General features: G+C 41.6%; 1 protein-coding gene across 1 annotated transcript in view; it reads left to right on the plus strand.

Moving 5' to 3' along the window:
• Window positions 1-12,569, plus strand: part of LOC137323576 (low-density lipoprotein receptor-related protein 1-like) — a 1,400,855-nt gene extending 1,388,286 nt beyond the window's left edge. The window contains exon 90 of the mRNA XM_067987196.1: window positions 7,818-12,569. Within this exon, the coding sequence (XP_067843297.1) occupies window positions 7,818-7,958 (141 nt within the window). The 3' untranslated portion in view covers window positions 7,959-12,569. The remainder of the gene's footprint in view (window positions 1-7,817) is intronic.
• The last annotated feature ends 8,410 nt before the right edge of the window (window positions 12,570-20,979 follow it).

Here is a 20,979-nt window from a genome sequence, read left to right on the forward strand (position 1 = left end):
AGTTCAATGTAGTGTTTGAAAGCGAAAAAAGTGAATCAGCTGCTAAGATTCTAGACTTGGGTAAGGCCGACTTCAATGGGATGAGACAGAGACTGTCCACAGTAAACTGGGCAAATCTGTTAATGGGTAAAACGACTGATGATCAGTGGGAAATGTTTGAAGAAACATTTAATGTGATACAGAATCGGTTTATACCCCTGAGGGGCAAGAACTCTAATTGCCAAAAAAGAACAGCCATGGACAACTAAAGAGGTAAGGGACAGTATAAGACATAACGAAAGGGCATACAAAAAGGCAAAAAATGGCATAGATCCTGGCAAATGGGAAAGATACAAAGATCTACTAAGGGTCACAAAACAGATAGTAAGAGCTACAAAAAGAGAGTATGAAAAGAAACTTGCAAGGGATATCAAAACCAATACGAAGAACTTTTATAGTTCTATTAGGAAAAAGAGGGTGGTCAGGAGCAGTGTTGGCCCCTTAAAAACTGAAAGTGGGGATATTGTCATTGATAATGGGGAAATGGCGGACATGTTGAACAATTACTTTATGTCAGTATTTACAGTAGAAAAAGAGGATAGCATGCCGGAAATCCCAAGAAAACTAATATTGAATCGGGGACAGGGACTCGATAAAATTAACATAAGTAAAGCAACAGTAATGAAGAAAATAATAGCACTAAAGAGTGACAAATCCCCAGGACCAGATGGTTTCCATCCTAGGTTTTAAAGGAAGTAGGTGAGCACATTGCAGATGTCCTAACTATAATCTTTCAAAGTTCTCTAGATTCAGGAACTGTTCCCCTAGATTGGAAAATTGCACATGTCACTCTGCTTTTTAAGAAAGGAGAGAGAGAGAAACCGGGGAATTATAGACCAGTTAGCCTAACATCTGTTGTGGGGAAAATGCTGGAGTCTATAATTAAGGATAGGGTGACTGAACATCTCGAGAATTTTCAGTTAATCAGAGAGAGCCAGCATGGATTTGTGAAAGGTAGATTGTGCCTGACAAACATGATTGAATTTTTTGAAGTGGTGACTAAAGTAGTGGTCAGGGGAATGTCATTGGATGTTATTTATATGGACTTCCAGAAGGCATTTGATAAGGTCCCACATAAGAGACTGTTAGCTAAAATAGAAGCCCATGGAATCGAGGGAAAAGTACAGACTTGGTTAGGAAATTGGCTGAGCGAAAGGCGACAGAGAGTAGGGATAATGGGTAGGTACTCACATTGGCAGGATGTGACAATATTTATTAACGACTTAGATGAAGGCATAGAAAGTCTCATATCTAAGTTTGCCGATGACACAAAGATTGGTGGCAATGTAAGCAGTGTAGATGAAAACATAAAATTACAAAGGGATATTGATAGATTAGGTGAATGGGCAAAACTGTGGCAAATGGAATTCAATGTAGACAAATGTGAGGCCATCCACTTTGGATCAAAAAAGGATAGAACAGGATACTTTCTAAATGGTAAAAAGTCAAAAACAGTGGATGTCCAAAGGGACTTAGTGGTTCAGGTACATGGAACATTGAAGTGTCATGAACAGGTGCAGAAAATAATCAATAAGGCTAATGGAATGCTGGCCTTTATATCTAGAGAACTAGAGTACAAGGGGGCAGAAGTTATGCTGCAGCTATACAAAACCCTGGTTAGACCGCACCTGGAGTACTGTGAGCAGTTCTGGGCACCGCACCTTCGGAAGGACATATTGGCCTTGGAGGGAGTACAGCGTAGGTTTACTAGAATGATACCCGGACTTCAAGGGTTAAGTTATGAGGAGAGATTACACAAATTGGGGTTGTATTCTCTAGAGTTTCAAAGGATAAGGGGTGATCTGATCGAAGTTTATAAGATATTAAGGGGAACAGATAGGGTGGATAGAGATAAACTATTTCCGCTGGTTGGGGATTTTAGGATTAGGGGGCACAGTCTAAAAATTAGACCTTTCAGGAGCGAGATTAGAAAACATTTCTACACACAAAGGGTTGTAGAAGTTTGGAACTCTCTTCCGCAAACGGCAATTGATACTAGCTCAATTGCTAAATTTAAATCTGAGATAGATAGCTTTTTGGCAACCAAAGGTATAAAGGGATATGGGCCAAAGGCAGGTATATGGAGTTAGATCACAGATCAGCCATGATCTTATCAAATGGCGGAGCAGGCACGAGGGGCTGAATGGCCTCCTCCTGTTCCTATGTTCCTATGAAAGAGTTTATTGGTAGGTGGGTGATGGGGGGGGCGGGGGGGTGTAGTGCGTGGATCAGTGGATGTGACTGGTGGTGCAGTTGGTAGGAAATGCCACTTGACAGTTGGCCTCACTCACCTTGATCACTCGTATCAAAGCATTGAACTGCATCCATGTTCGTGGTGCTATGCTCCTCGTCCCCTTCTGCCTTCCACTGTCTCGAGAGTATATGTCTGGAGGGCCTCTTGCCTCCCTGCAGATATAGGAGGCCCCTCTTTCTGTCCACCTCTTGCACCAAGACCTCTAGTGCATCATCAGAGAACCTTGGTGCACACTCTCTCGCAGGCCTGGTACAAACTCAGATCGGCAGATTGGTGGGGTCTGGCATGTAGATGGACGTGGGATGTAGTTGTGAGCAACCTTTATTCAATGTTTTAAATAAATCAACAGTTTTTAAACATAAGGATGGGACCTGCATCTGTGTTTTACGTGTGTGATTTCTGATCGCCGTTCAGACCCGTATCTTGTATTTCAAAAATATGAGTTCCGCAAACTTTGAGCAACCAAGTTGTTGTTCATTAAAAGTTCCAGAGTTCCCATCATCATAATACTTCACTATATTGCAGCACAGATTGTCTTCACAATTGACTTCCACCACTTCCTGCAGCCACAGTGCACCACCCCCCCGCCAACTTTTTAAGTGGTGCGAGCCATTCCCAATATCTGGGTCCCCTGCTGGTGCATGCAGCCACTCAACAGCGCAAGTAGCACTGGCTGCACGCAACAATCACTGAACTCACCAGGCAGCACAAATGTTACGAGCTGCCTGCATCTCAAGGACCAGGCGTGGATTAATTGCACACTGCGATTCCAGCGCTTGTTTTCGGTGGTTAACCAATTTTATCCCCTAAATGAGATAGAGGACCAGAAGGATTGGGGGCTGGGTACAGATACACAAATCTCTAAAAGTAGTGATGCAGGTTAATAAGGCAATAAGAAAGAGCAAACCAAGGGATAGAATTGAAAAGCAGAGAAGTTCTGTTAAACTTGTATAGAACCTTGGTTAGACCACACTTGGAGTACTGTGAACAGTTTTGGTCTCCATATTATAAAAAGGATATAGAAGCACTGGAGAAGATGCAAAAAAGATGTACTTGGATGATACCAAAATTGAGAGGTTATACCTATCAGGAAAGATTGAGCAGGCTGGGCTCTTTTCTAGAAAAGAGAAGACTGAGGGGTGACCTAATAGAGGTCTTTTAAGATAATGAAAGGGTTTGATACAGTAGACATAGAGAAGATGTGGGGGAGACCAGACTAGGGGCCATAAATATGAGGTAGTCACTAATAATTCCAATAGGGAATTCAGAAGAAACTTCTCTACCCAGAGAGTGGTTACAACGTGGAACTTGGTACCACAAGGAGTAGTTGAGGCGACTAGCATAGATACATTTAAGGGGAAGCTAAATAAATATTTGAGGGAGAAAGGAATAGAAAGATATGCTGATAGGGTTCGATGAGGTAGGCGGGAAGGAGCCTCATGTGAAGCATAAGTACCAGCATAGACCTGTTGGGCCGAATGTTTCTGTGCTGTACATTCTATGTATCATAGTATCATAGTAGGTACAGCACGAGAGGAGGCCCTTCGGCCCATCTTGCACATGCCGGCTCTTTGGAACAGCTATCCAACAGCTATTCCCCATAGCCCTATAATTTTTTTCCCTTCACGTATTTATCTAATTCTCTTTTGAAAGTTACTATTGAATCTGTTTCCACCACTCTTTCAGACAGAGCATCCCTGATCATTACAACTCTTTTACTGATCATCTTAAATCTGTGTCCTCTGGTTACCGACGCTTCTGCCACTGCAAACAGTTTCTCTTTATTTACTCTATCAAAACCCTTCATGATTTTGAACACCTCTACCAAATCGCCCCTTAACCTTCTTTGTTCTAAGGAGAACAACTCCAGCTTCTCCAGTCCCTCCACATAACTAAAATCCCTCATCCCTGGTACCATACTAGTAAATCTCTTCTGCACTCTCTCTAAGGCCTTGCCATCCTTCCTAAAGTGTGGTGCCCAGAATTGAACACAATACTCCAGTTGAAACCTAAGCAGTGTTTTATAAAGGTTTAGCATAACTTCCTTGCTTTTGTACTTTATGCCTCTCTTAATAAAGCCCAGGTTCCCACATGTTTTGTTAATAGCCTTCTCAACTTGTCCTGCCACCTTCAAAGATTTGTGTATGTGCACCCCCGAGGTGTCTCTGTTCCTGCACCCCCTTTAAAATTGTACCATTTAGTTTATATTGCCTCTCCTCATTCTTCTTACCAAAATGCATCAGTTCATACTTCTGTGTTAAATTTCATCTGCCGTGTGTCTGCCCATTTCACCAGTCTATCTATGTCCTCTTGAAGTCTATTACTATCCTCCACATTGTTTACCACATTTCCGAGTTTCATGACATCTGCAAACTTTGAAATTATACCCTCTATACCCAAATCCAGGTCTTTAATATATATCAAAAAAGAGCAATAGTCCTTTTTTTTTTATTCGTTCGTGGGATGTGGGCATCACTGGCAAGGCCAGCATTTATTGCCCATCCCTAATTGCCCTTAAGAAGATGGTGGTGAGCCGCCACCTTGAACCGCTGCAGTCTATATGGTGAAGGATCTCCCACAATGCTGTTAGGTAGGGAGTTCCAGGATTTTGACCCAGCAACAATGAAGGAACGGCGATAAATTTCCAAGTCGGGATGGTGTGTGACTTGGAGCGGAACGTGCAGGTGGTGTTGTTACCATGTGCCTGCTGCCCTTGTCCTTCAAGGTGGTAGAGGTCGCAGGGATTGGGAGGTGCAGTCGAAGAAGCCTTGGTGAGTTGCTGCAGTGCATCCTGTAGATGGTACACACTGCAGCCACGGTGCACCAGTGGTGAAGAGAATTAATGTTGATGGGGTGCCAATCAAGCAGGCTGCTTTGTCCTGGATGGTGTCGAGCTTCTTGAGTGTTGTTGGAGCTGCACTGATCCAGGCAAGTGGAGAGTATTCCATCACACTCCTGACTTGTGCCTTGCAGATGGTGGAAAGGCTTTGGGGAGTCAGGAGGTGAGTCACTCGCCGCAGAATGTCCAGCCTCTGACCTGTTCTATTAGCCACAGTATTGATATGGCTGGTCCACTTAAGTTTCTGGTCAATGGTGACCCCCAGGATGTTGATGGTGGGGGATTCAGCAATGGTAATGCTGCTGAATGTCAAGGGGAGGTGGTTAAACTCTCTCTTGTTGGAGATGGTCATTGCCTGCCACTTGTCTGGCGCGAATGGCAAATGTAACCTCACTATTTAAAAAAGGAGGGAAAGAGAAAACAGAGAACTACAGACCGGTTAGCCTAACATCAGTGGTAGTAAAAATGCTAGAGTCTATTATAAAGGATGTGATAACAGGACATTTAGAAAATATCAATGGGATTAGACAAAGTCAACATGGATTTATGAAAGGGAAATCATGTTTGACAAACCTACTGGAGTTTTTTGAGAATGTAACGGATAGAATAGATAAGGGAGAACCAGTGGTTGTGGTTTATTTGGATTTTCAGAAGGCGTTTGATAAAGTCCCACATAACAGGTTGGTGTGCAAAATTAAAGCACATGGGATTGATGGTAATATACTGGCATGGATTGAAAATTGGTTAACAGACAGGAAACAGAGATAGGAATAAATGGGTCTTTTTGGGGGTGGCAGGCAGTGACTAGTGGGGTACCGCAGGGATCAGTGCTTGGGCCCCAGCTATTCACAATATATATCAGTGATTTGGATGAGGGAACCAAATGTAATATTTCCAAGTTTGCTGACGACACAAAACTAGGTGGGATCGTAAGTTGTGAGGAGGCTTCAAGGCGATTTAGACAAGTTGAGTGAGTGGGCAAATACATGGCAGATGCAGTATAATGTGGATAAATGTGAAGTTATCCACTTCGGAAGGAAAAACAGAAAGGCAGGGTATTATTGAAATGGTGATAGATTGGGGAATGATGATGGACAAAGGGACCTGGTTGTCCTTGTACACCAGTCACTGAAAGCAAACATGCAGGTGCAGCAAGCAGTTAGGAAGGCAAATGATATGTTGGCCTTCATTGCAAGAGGATTTGAGTACAGGAGCAAGGATGTCTTACTGCAGTTATACAGGGCCTTGGTGAGACCACACCTGGAGTATTGTGTGCAGTTTTGGTCTCCTTACCTAAGAAAGGATATACTTGCCATAGAAGGAATGCAGCGAAGGTTCCTGGGATGGCAGGACTGTCGTATGAGGAGAGATTGGGTCGACTCGGCCTGTTTTCACTCGAGTTTAGAAGAATGAGAGGGGATTTCATTGAAACATACAAAATTCTGACAGGACTGGACAGACTGGATGCAGGGAGGATGTTTCCCTTGGCTGGGGGGTCCAGAACGAGGGGGTCACAGTCTCAGGATACGGGGTAGGACATTTAGGACTGAGATTGAAAGAAATTTCTTCTCTGAGGGTGGTGAATTCTCTACCACAAGGCTGTGGAGGCCAAGTCACTGAATATATTTAAGAAGGAGCTAGAAAGATTCCTTGACACAGAAGGCATCAAGGGATATGGGGAGAGAGCGGGAATATGGTATTGAGATAGAGGATCAGCCATGATCGTATTGAATGGCGGAGCAGGACGAAGGGCCGAATGGCCTACTCCTGCTCCTATTTTCTATGTTTCTATGACTGTTACTTGACAATTATCGGCCCAAGCCTGGATGTTGTCCAGGTCATGCTGCATGCGGGCGCGGACTGCTTCATTATCTGAGGGGTTGCGAATGGAATTGAACACTGCAATCATCAGCAAACATGTCCATTTCTGACCTAATACTGACCCTGGGGAGCACCACTGTATACTTCCCTCCAGTCTGAAAAACAACCGTTTACCACTACCCTCTGCTTTCTGTTCCCCAGCCAATTTTGTATCCATGCTGCCAATGTCCCTTTAATCCCACGGGCTTTAATTTTGCTAACATGCCTATTTTGTTGTAATTCTATGTAATTTATTTAAGATCGAATAATTGTTACCATCAGTCCTAATATCATTTGCTTGACACCCGTGTACAACAGTGAGATCAGCATTTCTGTTCAGTAGATATTCTGCTAGGAAATGCGCTTGTGATTTTTCACTGAGAATTTTATTTCTCCATGAGAATAATTTCAATTCATCTCTGTTGTCACCTTAACTTATAAAATACACACACTGCAACACTAACGTAAAGTAAACTCTCTTTCCGCACTGATAGTCACAGTGGCTGCATTTAATGAGTTTGAATGTGACTGAGAATAGAGATACCAAAATCTCACGAAAGATTAATGGAAATGCAGCGACATAAGCACAATACTAAATTGATTCTAAAACCATCATATTTCAGACCTTTAGCTGCTGTTGCTGCGGGCATGTATATTTCAATTTTAATGAATAATAAATACAGTATCCTTTTGTACCATGAACGAATGCTAATTTAATATTGTCTTGAGAGTTTTGTACACTCAGAATCTCATTTGCAGTGTTCTAAGGATCTAGTGACATTTAAAATTCAATAATGTGACCTTTGTCCTTTCCTTATTTGACAGCCGACAAATTACTCAAATCCTGTTTATGCAAAACTGTACTTGGATGCATCAAACTGCCGGAATTCCTTAGCCAGCACAGAGGAAAAGAAAGAGCTTCTTCCAAAGAAATTAGAAGATGGCCTGAGGGAGACTGTTGCTTAGATTATCCTTTAGTCTTGTATCTTTTTTAAACACTGTATAAATGTATAAAGAAAGGATTAATTTTTCTATGTAATGACAGTGTTCTGATTATATTTTTTTGCATCAGCACTACCTGTGTTTTTTCGCTGAGGATTCTTGACTGACCTGTTGTCCAATATTTCTGTTTAATGGACAGGGAAAGCCACCTGCACTAAACCACGTAAAACAAAGCTGCTGATTGCATCTCCCATTGTATTTGATCCTGTACTTGGAAGAATCACACAAACCAATTTTTAATTTTTTTTTAAATTTTATACCAGTTCTGTTTTTTGGTAGAAGTATGGCACATTTGACAATCTCTGCTGCAACATTTTCAGCTGAATAGACCTAATTTTATCAATTATAAATATCCCCGTTAGTTTTCCTATTAGTAGTTTAGATACCTGTACTCTTTGGGGAAATGCCCTAATTTTAAGCAGTTTTGAAAGTTACAGTAGTTATTTCTTCAAAAATGAATAGGGATGAATAACAAACTGAAAACTAAATCAAACTCATCCAAATTTCAGGGTCTGACTGAACTGCTGGCTTGGTTCTTATTTAGCTTTTCATTGTTTTTATTTTAATGTAATAGTATATGCTGGATGAGTTGCATTTTTATTTTGTTTTGTGTGGGAGATAAGATTTTGATATGTTTCTATTATACCTGGCTTGGTTTGGGAAGGTAAAACTTTGCACATTCTAACCAAGCATCTAAAACGACTATGTGATATTAGCATATGAACTTGTTAACATATATATATGAAATTCCTTTATCTGCTATTTTAACAGAGGCATTAGCCTGTTTATTTTATATGAGTTAATGACTTTGTTGAAATTGCAAACCGAGGAATTTCACACAAGCGTTCAAATGCTAATATTGCACAGTACAATTTCACCCTAATCCTGAGCAGGGATGAAAATACATCCAAGTCAGAAAATCCAATAAGTCTCAATTTGTACTGTTTTACTGGATCTTAGCCAACACCAAGCACTGTTGGCTCCAGTTGAATATGTTCAGGTTTGGATAAAACTGGGGCTTGTGTACTCTCTCAGATGGAAGTCTCCTGTCTGCACTTGGAAAACTGACAAATCTATGAACCCGATGTCACTGGGTCTGTGCTCAAGTCATTTGGGACCATCATGTGATGTGTAGCCCATGTTCTCTGGCAATGCTGATCTTTATTAGCCTGTAAAGAAGCACCATCTTTCCTGCTCTGTTTTGTCACAGTAGTATTCATCTATAGTAATTCAAAATGAACTATGATCAAACTGAGAACTTTTTCAACATAAATAACTTTGCTTGTGCGTATTCAAAAAAAGGACAAAAAAATGGGATGTGGAGGAATATTTTTGGATGGTGAGGGGGAATCTCTAAATTGGTGAATATGGGTGTGAAATCTGCACTATCTATTGATGCTAGAAACTAATACCTTAACTTAAAAAAGTTATTAAAACTAGAGACTATTTGGATTTGGTCTTAAAAATGTTAATGTTACCTGACTGGTTGAGCTTTACAAAAACTATGACACTATATAAAACTATAATTTTGGAGTTTTTTTTGAAAAAGGTGCATTTTTGCCTGATTAGTTCAGATTGATGGGGGTATAGTGCAGAATATTTAGATTTGATCTTAAGTGATTAAAAAAATTGTAAAGACCAAAGGTTTATTGACAAACAAAATTTTCTGAATATATAAAAAATTCATTTGGTACAATGCACTTTTCAATAGCAAGAAGATAGCATTTGTGAAAATTGACTAATAAATTCTGCCTGTGCTGTAAAAATTAAAAGCAGCTTAAAATCTGGAACATCTTACGGAATTTCTATAGCATTTGATAGCGGAGCTCTAATGTATATAGAGAAAACTGCATCCTTCTGGTGCTGACATGCTTGTTATAGAGTTCTGTGAGATAGCATTAGGTTTAGAACATTGCCCAGATGAATCTGTTCATGACTCAACTGTTTGAAAGTATTTTTTAACCTAATGGAGTTACCCTTTAAAATTGCTATATATCTCTTCACACTTCTGATATCTGGAGCAGAGAACTTTAACACTAATTAATATACTGCAGAATATTGCTCATCCTCTAAAAGATCAATGTTAAAGAATTTATACTTTCATAATGTTACACCTGCTTTTGAAAGTACTGCAGTTTTCTATTGTAGTTATGGTGCTATGTGAGGCAGCACAGATCCAAGCTTGCCAGTCAAACCATTCTAGTGTCTAAGACCATGTCTAGTTATTACCTTACCACGCCAACATTCACTTCAACAACTTCAACACCAGAAGATTGTTCTAAATGCATAATTGAGTTCACAGCTTTTCTGTCATACCTTGCATCACACCACTCCGACGCCAACCTTCTTTTGACTCCCGGAGCTGTTAAAATGCTGTCATTTCTATATCCAGTGAGATATCTGTCTGAAGTACCTCACCATGCTAAATATGCTGTTGCCACAACCATTATGAACTTTTAATAAGTTGTTTAAACTGTCAAATTGCACTTGCCTGCTTTCTTCTCCACAAGCCTTAAAAATGTTCTAATTGTGGCTTGCCCAAAGCATTGGGCTGGAAATTGCTTTTAAAATAAAGGTGAGCCTAACAGCGCTCACTGTTATTAGTGGCGAAATAATCAAAGAGCAAGTTCCGGCGACTGTAAATGCGGAAATCCAGATCTTGCTCTTCCTAGTTCACCGGTGATCTGTCAGCTTCGCGTTAAAGGGACCTCACCGGCTGCAACCAATGGACCAGCACCAACTTGTTCTCCTGCCCATCTGGAAATTAACTAATCTCACCACAAAATAGGTACGCTGAGTTTTTTAGGACTAAACTAAGTTTTAACAATGTGGTAACTATTAATGACTGCCAAATAACCTCTCAGGCACTAAAAATTAACTTTATAAAATGTGGAGTCCCATTACTCCTGATTTTAATAGTTTTTGAACATTCAAAAAAAATGTAGAAGTTCAAACATTTTTTTTTCTTTCTTTCTGTCTCTTTTATCTGAGTCTTTTAATCTTACCCTCTCTTTATTTTGCTTTATCTCATTTTATTGTAAATTCACTAACCTTGTCTGGCACTTCCTGGTTGTTAGCGCGATTCGTGAATGAACTGCACTTCCTGGTTCTCACAGCGTGGCTTGCTTCAAGCTGATTGGCTGAGGGATGTTTCACCACTCGCACAGCCCGGGAAAGAATGAAGAAGTCTTTTGAACTCGCAGTTCAAAGAAGTTGCTACCAAAAAGAACACGGTAACTTAGTGGACGACTTTAAATCTAATGAGCGATGACCACTGCTGGTTCACCACTCAGGGCAATTTCCAGCACAATGTTTTATTTGATGTGCCTGTGACTCGACTGCTTCAAACATTTAAACTCCAATCATCTCTAAAGCATTACATAAGCAACAACACCTTCTCCCCAAGCTTCAAGTTGCTGATGTAACTTAATGCACAGTCCATTCAGTTATACTTTCTGCTAAGTGCAGAAAGGTTACAGCTTTTGATTAACTGCACCAACTTGATAATATATCTGTAAACTTGAGCTCATCCAAAACTCTGCTTCCCTCATCATAACTCGCTCCAAGTCCTGTTCACCCATTACCCCTGTGTTCGCTGACCGACATTAGCTCCCAGTCCGGCAATGCCTTGATTTTTAAAATTCTCATTCTTGTTTTCAAATCCCTCCATGGCCTCGCTCCTCCCTATCTCTGTAACTTCCTCCAGCCCTACAACCCTCCGAGATCTCTGCGCTCCTCCAATTCTGGCCTCTTGTGCAGCCCCGATTTTCATTGCTCCACCATTGGTGGCTGTGCCTTCAGCTGCCTAGGCCGTAAGCTCTGGAATTTCCTCCCTAAACCTATCCGCCTCTCTAGCTCTCTCTCCCCCTTTAAGATGTTCCTTAAAATCTACCTCTTTGACCAAGCTTTTAGTCACCTATCCTAATAGCTAATTGGCTCAGTGTTAAATTTTCTTTGATATCGCTCCTGTGAAGCACCTTGGGACATTTTACTGCATCAAAGATGCTATATAAATGCAAGTTACTGTTTTTATTGTCTATCTTTCTCTTGATAAGATTGACAAGAGAAATTGGTTCTAGTATACGGAGAGGTAATATAATCACATTTGGAACACTTTAACCCTGCAATTTTTCAAGTGGTCAGAAAAGAAATAGTTTGCTTATTTGTTAGTTTTCTCAGAACAAGGCTGGTGCAATAATCAGCCAAGATACATTTGCCAGCAAATGGGAAAGAATGAACGGTCATAGTTTTGGCATGGATTATAGTGTGCTTCAGTGGTACATAATTTATATTTAACTTTAAAATTCATTAGCCTATTTTATGCTCTGGGTGAATATGACCAGGCTACTTCTGACAGTAAATCGTGTATTGCTCATTTTCAGCACTTTCTATTACTGGCACTATCTGGCAGATCTAAATATTTAAATATCCACCTAGCAGTCTGATGCTGGGCATTTTTTGCAGCCATTGGCAGTATGGTGGAAGTTATAACTGAGCAATAAATGGAAACAGTGAGTGAATTAAATTTATTGCATCACCACCCATTCTGCCACCATTAAATTTTAATTGAACACCTTGCATTGTTTCTCATTCATTTTGGCCCTGTCTGATGGCTTAGTTTGTTCATCTATCTGAAAAAGTTATATACTGTATTTATTTGTATATAAGTGGGGGTCAATTTTAGGATGGCCGAGCGGTCGTGGCGGGGGATTCCTAAAATTGGGGAATCCCGGAACGGGTCTGGAGCCCGGCTCCAACCCGTCCACTTCCGGCGGGATGACAGTTTAGATAGTTAGGGAGGTACTTGAGATCGTTGACACATCTCATTGGGAAGAGATTTTAACAGGGATGTGATTTTGGACTCTCCTCAGTGTGTTTCCCATGCTGTGGGAAACACTCCCTGTTGTTGCAGACGTGTTTCAGTCAGCAGCCATTGGGAGATGCAGAGGATTCCTTGACAGTTGGGGGGAATACCTCATTCATTGTAGGAGTGCACCTTGTCATCTCAGACAAAGTTTTGCCTGCCACACTGTTGTCTACACACTCAAAATTATTACTTCATACCCTAAACTCTGCTGTCCAAACACATTTACCTATTTTGCGGACCCCCTCACACTCACACCGTCAGGAGGCGGGGGGGCGGGTGGGGGTTCCATAGCTGCATTCATCACTCCATTGGAGGACGAACAACATCACCAGCTTCGCCAGGCATGCCGTCCACCTCCGCCACGTGGAGCTACACAACACAGTGCTGCGCAACAGGCACCTGCACAAAGTAGTCATGCAAGTACACATACACCCACTGTAGGGTGACCCAATGGGTGGCATCAAGCGTGTTCATGGAGAACCTCATGAAAGGGCATTATTGCACAAGCCAGTCAAGAATGGCTAAGATGTGGTGACAATATAATATGTAATGTGAGTTGATCAGAAAGCAAATAAAAGTAAAGACCATGACAAACCCTCAAACACCCTTGTGCATCCCCTTCATGCTCATAACACGTTTGCCTTACGCTTCCTACTACACATGTGATGCATGCCCTGTGGCTGCAGCACAGGAAGTGGTAGGTGGGGTGAGACTAATCGTGAAAGAGATGCATGAGAAGGTGAGTATGAGACAGAGCCATGAGATTGTATGAGGATTGGGTTGAGTGGTAGTGGTGGGATGAGTACTGGGGAGGTGAGGAAGTGCAGGTAAGATGAGGTTGAGGGTTCAGTGGGTGTGAGGAGTGATGTGACAGAGTAGTGTTGGCAGTGCAGAAGGAGATGTGGGGTGGGGGCAGTGATGTGGCAGACAGAGTGTAGGGGAATAAGGAAGAGTACTCACTTCGGCTGACCTACTTAGGTCATTGAAGCGCCTCCTGCACTGTATGCAGGTGCGTGATATGTTGGTGGTGCTGGTGACCTCCTCTGTCACTTCAAGCCAGGCCTTTGTGGTGGCAGAGGCAGGCCACTTCCTCCCGTCTGCCGGGTGGAAGATCTCCCTCCTCCTCCTCCTCCTCCTCCTCACCCCATCCAGTAAGACCTGGAGTGAGGCATCATTAAACCTGGGAACAGCCTTCCCCCTGGGCTGCTCCATGCTGTAATTTTTCCTATTTTCTGCAGCATCAGTCAGTGGAGGACTATCCGTTTAAATAGGGCTCCTCCAGCTGACAGCCTATGATGCGGGTGTGCAGTCCACCCGCTGTGCAGCTTTCCAGCACGAAACCCGGAAACCAAGGTAAGTGGCTTCAATTTACTTACCATCGCATGCCAAACCCACCGATTTCACTGGGCGGGTTACCCACCTGCCCAGTCGACCCCCCGCTGCCAACCCACCTCCCTCCTAATATCGGGCCCCTGGTGTTTGAAAGATAATTTGTCGCCCAGAGCAGTCTTTCCAATGCTTCTGCATCAGTCTTGTTTTTCAGGCGTTTATGGCTTTCCCAGCCTCCAATTGTGCCCTTGTCACCACCTCACTAGTTTGCAAACATGTTTCAACTTTACAAATGATAGTCTGAGATGGAAATGCAGGAATTTAAAATATTACCAGCAAGCAAGTTACAAGTAGAAAGAGATGCACAACAGCAGGTTATGTAGTGGGGACATGGTAGATATTAGAATAAAGGAAAACCAGATAAAGAAAAAAGGCTGTTCTACAAAGGAAAGAAAGAGGGAAAATGTAATATTAAAATTAGAACATAATATCTTGGAATCATAGAAATTACAGCACAGGAAGAAGCCATTCAATCCATCGTGCGTGTGCCACTGCTTGACCTTCAACTGTAGCATTCTAGTCAAATCCCATTGCCCTGCCTTTTCCTTGTATCCATTTAACATCTCATAGTCTCTGCTTCAAGAACCACTTGTGGCCAAGCACTTCAATTTCTGATCCCATCAATGGGAAAAGAATTCTTCAAGCTTCTCCTTTCATCTTCTAGTGCTAACCCTCAGTCTATGCTCCCTCGTTAATGGTTTACCAACCAGCATAAACAATCTCTCACCGCTTACCCTCCCAAACCATAAACAATTTTTTAAATCCTTTATTAGATCCCCGAGAACCATCTGCTACAATAAGAAAAGCCCCATTTTTTTGAGCTATTCTGAACTATAGGACCAATAATCTGATGGAATATGCCTGGTGTACTCAAATGCATTGGGTGGCTGCTCCCTTTATTATTAGGTGCAGAGATCTGAGACACTAACACAGTGAAGGTTTCCAGCATGCAGGCAGCAAGCAGAAAAGGGGCTCTCAGCCTGTCCATAATGCTCATTGGACTCCCAAAAAATATTTGTATTAGGGGGTCACCTCATAATGGAGCTGGAGTGCTTAAGCAGGGCTGCAATCACACGGCACCCATTTGGGACAAGCGCTGGGGGCAGATTGACATTAAAAATAACTGGCTCCCCTGCCCAATTCCCCATGTTCTGTGCCATTTTTTATCCCCCATGACCAGATGCTGTTTGCACCTGGTGACCCTCCCCCACACGCTGGAAAATTGTCTGGCACAGACTGGGTAGTCAACAGCCCTTCACCATCTGCTGGCAATCCTGACACATCATGAGCAATGCATCTGGAGTGCCAGAAAATTATGTAACTCAGCTGACCTCGCATTATCCAGCAATGTCAGTTCATTTGTGCTCAGGTGCATGAGGGTCATATTATTAGCCCCTATAACATCTCATTCCCAGTATCTTTCTAATGAATCTTCTTTCCATGGCTGTAATAACCTTCCTATGATGGAATGTCCAGAACTGCATGCAGTGGCCTAACCAACACCTTGTGCAAATTGAACGTCACTGCGGACATCTTGGACTTTGATTAATTGTTAGATAGGGAGAAGGAAGCAGACATTTTGAGGTATGTTTGACTTGAATAAAACTCATTTTCCAGATCATCAACATTGTGGCCTTTTGTTAACTACTGGAAACTTAAATTTACGCTGAAAGTGTGACAGTGCCAAAAATATTACACAGATTTGCTTTCCAAAAGATTGATTTGAAAGCATTTGCAGTGTAATTTATTTATAACCATTTTGTTCAGGGATTTCCAGGCTGTAGAGAATTGTATTCTTTCTGTTTGGGATGTTGTATACGTATTAGAGTGAGGGGAGGGGACAAAGAGTTGGGAACCCATTCTACTCAGATTCTTCTTGAAAAGCAATTTCTTCCCAGCAGTGCGCTTTTTTTGCTGATGTTCTTCACCACAAACACGACTGGAATCTATAGTTCGTAGCACTTTCAAACAGCCCTTCCATTTCTCTGTGTCTGTCGAGAGATCAGCAGACAGACAGTAATGATTTTAAAGTAAGTAATTAATAACATTTTACTCCCTGACCAATCTTTACTTTCCCATTCATTTCTACTGCATTGTAGGATAATGATTTTCGCAGTTCAACTCAGCTTTGATGAATTCTGTTTGTTTCCGATTAAATGAATTTCCAAACCAAGCCAGTTTCCACATCATTCAAAATTGAATTTAGTGTCAAATGTTTGTCGGATAACTATTAAGCATTGTTCTGGACATTTGTGGAAGTAATAACAGGCATCAAGAGTTATATGAGTGAGCCCTGAGATTGCTATATTAATCATGTGGAAAAAAATGTCTGCTATAATGCAATCATGTGGTTAATGGATTGTGGCAGAAAATTTGACACAGTATATAACCTCTTAATTTTACATCAAGTGGAATTTACTTCATTTAGTTACAGTGATAAACAATACTTCTATCAGATCAAAGGCACAAAAGTAAAATTGTATTTGAATTCTTACTGAAAATAAGGGCTTCTGTTTTGTTTTGCTATAATGCTTTGTACCTGAGATATCTTTACTATCACGACATATATGATACGTGTTTGCTACTGAAACAAAAACAGTCTGTATCAATCTTTTCAAATAATCAAAACTTTACTAAAAGGACTAAAGACATTAGAGGATTTTTTTAAAAAGGTTTTGCCATTATGTCTGCATGCATAATACCTATATTTTCTTAATTTGACTGCATTGAAACGTTTGTTAATTGTGATTAATTTATGCAATTCACCAGAGTTCAGCTCAAAACAGTTGTTCACAGCATAAACTGAGTAGGATTTTGTAAGACTGTTGATGGACTACAATTTCCTTTTTTTTTCTGGTTTTGTTCTCAAGGTTTGACAAGCCTAAAATTCAACAGATAGTTGTTTCCGACTGAATTTCATAGCTGCTTTGCTTGGAAGTTTTTTTAAAAATAAAATGTCAGGTCACTTTGAAATTGCGTTTTATTGATATTGGTGTGTTTAAATAAAATAATAAAAGCCTGGCTGTTTCTGCTGTTTTCTTGTACTGTAGTCAACTGGAATCTTAGGGAGGAAATGGTGCCCATATCCACAAAGTGTGTTTGCAAAGAGCTTTCTTATCTCTTACAATTCCTCTAATAGCATAACTGCCAGCAGCACTGGAGATGAACAGTTTAACAATGGCAAGATGTCGGTGAGATTTTGCATTCACAACCTCTCCTTCCCCTGGCCAATCATAGTTGAAAATATGAGTTGATATATTTTTCAGTCTTATAAAATTAATAAATATTAATATAATAGCATCATAAATCAAGGTTAAAAATGACCAGTATTAATACTTATGGTAAATCTAAATTAATCTTTTGAATGATGCACTGAATTTTAGGCAGTGAAGAGAGTAGCTGTTAGCCATTTCCATTTGTTCATTGTTATAAATTCAAGCTTACAGTTCAAATGCAGGAGACAATACATAATACAGATCAAGGTAGTTGAAATGCCCATGCCTGTAACCAGCAGACTGCACTGCTTTATATTGCATATATTTGTCACTGATCTTGCACAGTTTGGTATTAATTAAATTACAGCCGGGCTGCCAGCTAATACTGGCTGGAGCATGGAGCATGTATGGCCCAGTTCAGTCCAAAAATGGCAATCAGGGTCCTCTATATGCCATACGTCCACAATTTTCATTTTAAATGCATCTACCATGTGACTTAGGTGGCCACTCCAGCCGCCCAATGGTATGCACGGTGACAATAATAACAAGTCTATAGGTCATTGCTCACCATCGCCCAATTTCTGGGTGCTACCACCCCATTTCTACTGGGCAAGAGGCTTGAAAATTCACCCTTTAGTGTTTGATTCTAAGTGTAGCTGGAAGCAGTAAAAACACTGGTGATGTGGGTTTAGGATATTTTCACTTTGAACATTCTCTTCAAACAAATATTCAAAGAAAAATAGTTATCGTAGTTAGACTGCAATATGACCTCTGTGAAATATTTAATGGTGTAATTATGAATGGTATAAAGGAGAATACATGTCTGCCTGCAAAACAACAGTGACCGCACTTCAAAAGTAATAGGTTTGAAGCACTTTGGGATGTCCCAAGGACATGGAAGGCATTAAACAAATGCAAGATCTTTGTTTTGCTACAGTTCACAATATATCAACAGCACCAAAGTAATATGAAATTCAATTTCAGTTGTGTTTAAATCAGATAATGAAAATAGTGTTTTATATGCATTTATTATTACCAATTCCTAAATTTTAATATTGTGATGAAGGATTCAATTTAACAAAGCATTAAAATTCAGAAATCTTCACTATAGAAACATATAAGATATTTGCTATCATGCACAGTTTAAATGTGTAAATCCCTTAACTATTCAATGTACTTCCCACTATTGGACCTTACCAGCTAAGTGCAGTATTAAGTGCTATTTTCAGCTGTTTGTGTCAGGGGTGGTTTTGAGCTCTTAAGTGTCAGACTTGGCTAAGTGGTACTCTTACCTCTGAGTCAGAAAGTTGTGGGTTCATGCCACACTCCAGAGACTTGAGCACTTAATCTAGGCTGATACTTTGGTGCAGTACTGAGGGAGTACTACACTGCTGGAAGTGCTGCCTTTCAGATGACGTGCTAAACTGAGGCCCCATCTGCCCAAGCAGGTGGATGTAAAAGATCCTAGGTTACTTTTCAAAGAAGAGCAGGGGAGTTCTAGTGTCCTGGCCAATATATATCCCTCAACCAAAACCACCAAATACAGATTATCTAGTCGTTTATCTCATTGTCCAAATTGGCTGCTGTGCTTCCCTACATTACAACAGTGACTATACTTGAAAAGTACTTCATTAGCTGTTTTGGGACATCATGAAAAACACCATGGCCATGACTTTAGCATGGCGGCGGGAAGTCAAAGGGTGGATGGATTTACACATGGGGAAATCGGAGGCAAAGTAAGCATGTTTAAAGCTGCGATTATATCTCGATTGCAGTCAATTACCTTTGCTCCCGGGTTTTGTGTCTCCAAGTTGCGCAGTGGGCCTAATGTGCACCCGAATGATGCGATTTAAAGCGCACTATTTAAAGGGCCAGTCCAAGAATGGATTTTGAAGGAGAAAGGAGAAACGGAATCCAGGAAAGCAAAGGCTGCCCCTAGATTTAATGATGCCTCCCTGGATGTACTGCTGGCTGCAGTGAGGGAGGTAATGTTTCCAATGGATGGTAGGAAGAAACCTGGCTCTATAATCAAAAATGTTCGGCTGGAGGTGGCAGAAGAAGTGAGCAGCAGAAACACGTTGCCCAGATCTTGGGTTCACTGTAGGAAGCATTTTATTGACCTAACCAGATCAGGAAAGGTGAGTACAGTTGCAGAGTCACCCACATCCTGTGTCGATCAACACCCTCTCCCCTTCCCCCCCCATCACTCTGTGTTGGCATGCCTACCCCATCATATAACTGCTCACACCCACTTAAATGTCAGCAGCAGCAACCATTCTTCACTTTTTATGCACTTCCTCAACTGCTCATTTGTCCACCCACTACTGCCACTCACCCCAATCCTGATGCAATGTGATGTATCTGGCCAATAGTCACCCTCTTATGCATCTCTTTCATGGTCAGCCTCACCCAAAGTAATGCATGCATAGAGTGAAAACGTCACCTTCAGTCACTCACGGGTCTATTCTTTTTCCCATTGTAGAAGAGAGCGCAAAATGCAAGGGAGAGGAGCAGAACTGGAGGTGGCCCACCACATAGTGGAGGTGGCAAATATGGAGGAGGAGGCCATGGAAATAAGTCAGACTGTCGCATGCCTATCCATCAGAGATGGAGAGACTGGCAACCTGCTGATGGCTGGTGACAGAACTTTAGCATCTATCAATGATGTAACTGTGCCAGACCTCAATAAGGTCATTGGAAAGATTGTCACTTTTGCGATGAATCATTAATATTGCTTTCTGTTGTCTTCCAGGGCCTTCACGCCTTCACGAGGAGTCAGCAGAAATAGAAGAAAGCGATTCCTCAGAGGATCTAATTCTTTCTGAGGGTGCACTGTCACATAACGTACAGCCATGTTCCAGCGCAGATACTTACACTTCGGTGGGTCATGTTAGACAGTTAGTTGAGTTGTCACCTGGTGATTAACCACTCACAAGTGAGCACAAGTAGACACTGGTGGCAGGGACAGCTGTGGAGAGTTCGAATTGGAGGGCGCACTCTCCTCCTAGCTCTGCTCAGAGGTCTGGCACAGTTACATTATTGATAGATGCTAAAGTTCTGTCACCAGCCATCTAGACACAGATGCTGAACTCTGGGGGGCCATCGTTGAGATTGAGAATGAAAGAGGTATAGCTGCACCTTTGCGAGGTACTGGAAAACGTGCCATGCACACTCTCCATAATAGCGGAGAGGATGGAGGAGTCAAACTCCATCGCTAGTGGATTGGTGGCGCGGGTAAGTGCAAGAATGTCTGGAGAGAATAGTAGCTTCCACTGAGCTTCAAGCACAGCTCTCAAATGAGTCCATGCAGGCCATGACAACGGCCGTGCGGACTCTGGATGCCAAATGTCTCCACCTTAAACAGGCAGATAGATATGTTAGCCATGGCCTTACAACGCGACACACCTGCTCACCAACCTGCTGGCCAGCAGATTGGTGGGAGTGATGTTGTGCTAGCCCAGAAGAAGGACAATGGTGAAAGGGGGCATGGAGGTGGGGACTCCACTCAAAGCGC

This window comes from Heptranchias perlo, chromosome 7 (genome assembly GCF_035084215.1).
Source record: "Heptranchias perlo isolate sHepPer1 chromosome 7, sHepPer1.hap1, whole genome shotgun sequence".
NCBI lineage: Eukaryota > Metazoa > Chordata > Chondrichthyes > Hexanchiformes > Hexanchidae > Heptranchias > Heptranchias perlo.